At 43.8% G+C, this 6,000-nt stretch overlaps 1 protein-coding gene across 1 annotated transcript in view; it reads right to left on the minus strand.

The window, feature by feature from the left end:
• LOC139566532 (neuropilin-2-like) overlaps positions 1 to 3,690 on the minus strand; it is a 77,424-nt gene extending 73,734 nt beyond the window's left edge. The window contains exon 1 of the mRNA XM_071387849.1: positions 2,892 to 3,690. Coding sequence (XP_071243950.1) covers positions 2,892 to 2,964 — 73 coding nt within the window. The 5' untranslated portion in view covers positions 2,965 to 3,690. The remainder of the gene's footprint in view (positions 1 to 2,891) is intronic.
• Between the last annotated feature and the right edge of the window lie 2,310 nt (positions 3,691 to 6,000).

The following is a 6,000-nucleotide window of genomic DNA, read 5'->3' on the forward strand; positions in this document are numbered from 1 at the left end:
TAATCATTAGACACCTACCATAAGGCACTACCTACCTTTAGATCATATTCAAGTGTCCTGTATGGCTCAGTTGGTAGAGCATCGCACTTACAACGTTGGTATCATGGACTTCCGTCCCGTTGGGTCCACCCATACAAAATTGTATGCACACACTAAGTCGCTCTGGATAAAGGCATCTGCTAAATGACATATTACAATGTATATCGCTATTATATTAAGGATTAAGAAAAAAAATGTAACAATCCTAAATGAATATGCAGCAGAAATCGTAGTTATAACATAGCCACTCAAGTGTACACGTATCAGACTGCAGTTCCAATATGAACAACACAGATTTGGTACCCACTGATTCAGAGGGGTTGGGTTAAATGCGGAAGACACATTTCAGTTGAATGCATTCAGTTGTACAACTGACTAGGTATCCCCCTTTACCTTTCCCTAATTCACCAATAGCAAGCTAGACTAAAGCTTCCTCTCTCTCCTGAGTTAGAACACCCATGCATGTGTCTTCATAAGAGGCTAAGTGGTTTTGGCTAATCAACTAAATGCATTGGGGTGGGTATAGCAATCAATTAATCAATGGATCAATTGACCACAAGCAGATGGTTGTGTTTCGCTGGGTTTTGGCTTGCTAAAATACTGCTGTCCAGATAAATGACCTGTGTGTGAGTGCGTGCACACACACTAAGCAGCAGACCGAGGGGCCACCAGCTAGCCGATAGGTGTATTATTTATGGTGGCCTTGTTTTTAATTTCACCCTAGTCGCTTCGTTCCAGGGGGTTGGCGTGCCCCCTTTTCTCCTCCCCCCAGCCCTTCTCTCCTGGACAAGGTATTGAACCACAGCCCCTTTGTTTTTCAGCTCTTGAATGCTAATAACTACAGTCCTGACCTTGTTTCTCCGCTGCTGATGTGTTATAGGAGTCTGGGGCAGATTAAAAAAGATGCTGGGGGAGAGAGAGTGTGAAGGAGTGGGGGGTGGGCGACAGGGGGCAATGAGAGGGAGAGAGTGAGGCGGGGGAGACAAGAGAAAGATGCGAACGAGGGCGAGAAAGAAGCAAGCAGAGAGAAAGGAGGAAAATATAGCTTTTCATTCGTCTGCATCATAACAGACAGGAAGGGAAACATACAGAGACAGTGAAGACACACTCTGGTCCTGTATGTTCACATCCGTGAGTTAATTACTAGTTCATTATTAGGAATGACTTAATTATACTAACACAATCATGAGTCACACTGTTGTGGTTACATTAGGTGCATCCCAAATGTCACCCTATTCCGTATTGTAGTGCATTACTTCTGACCAGAGCTTATTCCCTCCTTTAGCCCTATGGGCTCTGGTCAAACGTAGTGCACTAAATACAGAATAGGGTGCTATTAGGGACAAAGACACAGACTTAAAAATAGAGTCTCTCCACTGTTTGATACATGGTCCCCCTTCTGCTCTCTGACCCCCGGTGTAGTGTTCATTTTCGCACGCCCAATATCATCAGTTCCTCTTCCTGCCCTCTGCCCTTATAACTCGGTGACCCTGCTGTTATCTGCTGTTTGATACTCAACCCCCTCCCGTCGCTCTCTCTGGTGTTTGTCCGTAAAAAAACATGCTCTTGTTCTGCACAACATCTCTGTCACTCTCTCTCTCACAACCTCCTGTCTTTCCCACATCTCCTCTCTCTCTCATGCTGCTGTGTGTATGTTACAAGCCGTGCTGTTTCGAGGAGGAGAGGAGAAGGCTGGAACAGTGAGTGCTTTGGCAGGCTGAGGTATCTGAGCGAGTTGGGGGAGAGCTGCCAAGCGCCCACGTCTGTCTTTGATCAATGGGCACACAGGCAGCCAGCACTGCAAACAGGCCATATTGAATCTCTCTAGGGCAGGTACCAACCCAATCACACACATGCACACTTGAATTCATACAAACATGAATCACACACACCACACACTTTGGAGCACATTCTAAGGAACAACCATATGACTAGCACTGCAAACCAGCCAGGGAGGAGACACTGCGTAGGGCACAGAGCAGAACGGGAGTGAGAAACCAGACCGTGTTTTAAAGCTCAGGAGAGCTCTATATCAGGAGTCGGGACTTGCACAGGATTCCAAAACTACAACCACAAAAACAACTATTGTGCATTAATTATGGACACAACTACTGCGACTTAAGAAGCAAGCCAGCTAGCTTAAAAATCATCACGATTCCCCGAATGGAATGGAAGGTGGCCTTTTTGTTAAAATGTGTAGTCTGGTTTTAATGTTGCAGCCCGAGTGGAGAACCGATTGTGTGGCGCCGCCTCGAGCTACCGGGGCACACGCGCGATTGAGGCACAAACCATCACCATGATTGCAAAACTAGGCTCTTGAGATAATGAGCGAGTTGTTGCTGGTGTCCTTGTTGATGTTAATGATGATGATGGTTAGTCTAACTAATATTCTTGTCATTATCCACTAATAGCAAAATACCACTTCGAGGCGCATTATTTTGGATAGGCAATGTTGTGTCTACAGACGCGTTTAGACTTTATTATTCATTCATGAACTCAACCAAGAAACACAACAGCAAAAATAAAGTATGTTCGTTTTTCCCCTAATTATTATGGAATTGTCACCCTACAAAGCAGAGTCATTGGGCTATTATAGGCTAAAGTATGTAGGGTTAGTCCACATTTTTTCCTGTGATCATAAAATTACAAAACCTGACTAACATGAACGGCATGGAACTTTTTAACATGTAACATGCTATGGCAACTTCTATTAAATGGTAATTACCTCCTATTTTTTTTTCATAGTTTTAAGCATATTCGGAAATTAAATCACCCATAAAGTGTAGCGTCGGGTACATTCGGACACGTTTCTTGACAGCCCATGCGTTCCTGAGAACTGACCGTAAACTTACCTTGGTCTCCACAGACTCCCAGTGTTAGACACATTGCAAGTAAAAATCCAATCAGCGATGATAGCATATCCATTTTGGCAATGTTCAATGTCTTGTTGTTTTTAAATGTTACCTCCCAGGATCAAATTAGTTGTCCATCAAGAAAATCCACATCCTTTTTTGGCTGAAAATGTAGGGACAAATGTTATTACTCCACGTAGCCTATTTTACTCAAACAAGCAACGAATAATGTTTGTTCCAAGTGCACTTAATTTAATAAAAATAGGCTGAAGACAGCGGTGAACAGCTTTCCCTCCGAAGTAGGCCTATAGGCTACTTGAAAGACACACTTTATAACTTTCATCTTCTCGCCATGACTGAGTTATTGAACCTCGTCGAGCAAAGTGGATTAAATAAATTCCTCTTGATTCCCCAGTTCCATACAGAGCATGTCCACTGATATGGAACCTCCGGGCTATTTCCTACAGGCTCTGATAAGCGGCTCTTAGTCTACCTCCAAATACGATTGAAGCGCTTGCCTTTCTCCCCTTCTCTCTCTGCTCACAGCGATTCAGGACTGCGGTCATTTAGTCCTGCATTTACAGCCACTGAGACACAGCTGCCTGAACTATCAACCGACAAGAAGTCTTCGTATTTCGGACAGGAATGGAGCGCAAATCATGAGAACTGTGACAAACATAAATACATTATCTTCCGAAGGAGAATTCATTCCATCTCTGGCACCACTCATCTAGTGTTTTTGTCTGTAGCGGAGTGTCTATGCGCTCCAGCGGCATGTGAGTGAGTGAGAGTGTGTGTAATAGCACTTTTGAACAGAGCAGCTATCTCATTACAGTCAGCGCCTCGGCTCCGCCTCCGGTTGGTCGTTGATCATAGAGGGGTACGCGCACACTCGTAAAACACACAAGCGCGCGGGCACACACACACACACACACACACACACACACGTCACATGATGCCAATAGATAAGGGTTCCACAGATAACGCACACACTATAAACTCAGGCTCGGGAGCATTTCCACAGGCTATTTTCACGAGAAGAACCAAAGAAACCAAAGACAAAAAGGGGAATAAGTGGGGGGATAGAGGAAGGAGAGTAGTACATGTATTAGGGCTCCCGAGTGGCGCAGTGGTCTAAGACACTGCATCTCAGTGGACTACATGGGAACGGCTTCATCTTTCAAGGTTGAGAGAACATTTGGACTACAGTCCCTGGTTCGAATCCAGGCTGTATCACACCCATAGGGTGGAGTACAATTTGGCCGGGGTAGGCTGTCGTTGTAAATAATAATTAGTTCTTTTAACAGACTTGCCTAGGTCAATTATATATATTTTTAGTCAACAATATATCATACGGTGGCCGTGTTTGTGTGTGTGTGTGTATGCGAATGAGTGTGAGTGTGTGTGCGCTCCTCTATACAGCGGCTCTCTCACCCCATTACCACAGCACACATCAAACAGTGGTTTGAGGCTTAGAGTTGCATCCCAAATGGCACCCTATTCCCTATGTAATAGGACCCTGGTCAACAGTAGTGCACTACATTGGGAATATGGTGCCATTTGGGACACATTCAAAGTCATATGTTCTTGCTGCCTCATGGAGGGAACCCACCCAGCCCGGCACAAAACAGCCCTACAATCAGGCTGCCTAAATACAGCCACACTGGCTTTAATAACACACTGCCTGGCCCAAAATACTCTGCTGCTTGAGAAATGCCTCTATGGTCCAGCCCAGGCAGATTCCCATTGCTTACAGTACATGAGAGGGTAGCTCTGGTCCAAGGCAAGGGACAGGAAGGCTCAACATTAGCAAGCTGCACCAACGCCCTGAACCAGAGCTAATTGAAAAGGGACGTCACATTAGCCTGGTCCCAGATCGGTCTGTGCTGTCTTGACCAACGACCACATCTGTTACCAGGCTAATATTAGCTATATTACATGAGAGAATACTGTTTATTATCTTTGACACTTTGTTAATTCTTTCGAGTCTAGGATGTTGGGGGAGGGAGGGGGTGCTAAACTGTTTTAAGATGGTCATACTATGGATCATTTAGATATTTGATTTGGAATTTTAGAACCCCTTTAGGTGTCACAAAAAATATATGTAAAACAATATTGATAAAATATTGATTTTTGGCCTTTACACTAAAGCCCAGAAACGCATTGAATAACACATTCATCAATGGCAAAAATGACACTCAAAAAATGTATAATCAGAAACAAGGTTTTGAAAGTTTCTGTCCTAAATCTAGGAGATATAAAATGACTCAGGAATTATAAATATAATTTATATATACACAGTACTCGTCCAAAGTTTGGACACACCTACTCATTCAAGGTTTTTTTAAAATTATTTGTACTATTTTCTACATTGTAGAATAATAGTGAAGACATCAACACTATGAAATAACACATAGGGAATCATTTAGTAACCAAAAAAGTGTCAAACAAATTAAAACATACTTGATATTTTAGATTATTCAAAGTAACCACCCTCTGCCTTGATGACAGCTTTGCACACACTTAGTATTCTCTCAACCAGCTTCACCAGGAATGCTTTTCCAACAGTCTTGAAGGAGTGCCCACATATGCTGAGCACTTGTTGGCTGCTTTTCCTTCACTCTGCGGTCCAACTCATCCCAATCCATCTCAAATGGCTTGAGGTCGGGTGATTGTAGAGGCCAGGTCAACTGATGCAGCACTCCATCACTCTCCTTCTTGGTCAAATAGTCCTTACACAGCCTGGAGGTTTGGCATTGTCCTGTTGAAAAATCAATGATAGTCCCACTAAGCACAAACCAGATTGGATGGCATATCGCTGCAGAATGCTGTGGTAGCCATGCTGGTTTGTGCCTTCTCAATAAATCACTGACAGTGTCACCAGCAAAGCACATCCACACCATCACACCTCCTCCTCCATGCTTCACGGTGGGAACCACACATAGATAGATAATAGATAATAGATCATCCGTGCACCTACTCTGCGTCTCACAACGACACGGCAGTTGGAACCAAAAATCTCAAATTTGGACTCATCAGACCAAAAGACACATTTCCACCGGTCTAATGTCCATTGTGTTTCTTGTGTTCCTTGGCCCAAGCAAGTCTC

Source organism: Salvelinus alpinus, chromosome 38 (genome assembly GCF_045679555.1).
Source record: "Salvelinus alpinus chromosome 38, SLU_Salpinus.1, whole genome shotgun sequence".
In the NCBI taxonomy this organism is placed as follows: domain Eukaryota; kingdom Metazoa; phylum Chordata; class Actinopteri; order Salmoniformes; family Salmonidae; genus Salvelinus; species Salvelinus alpinus.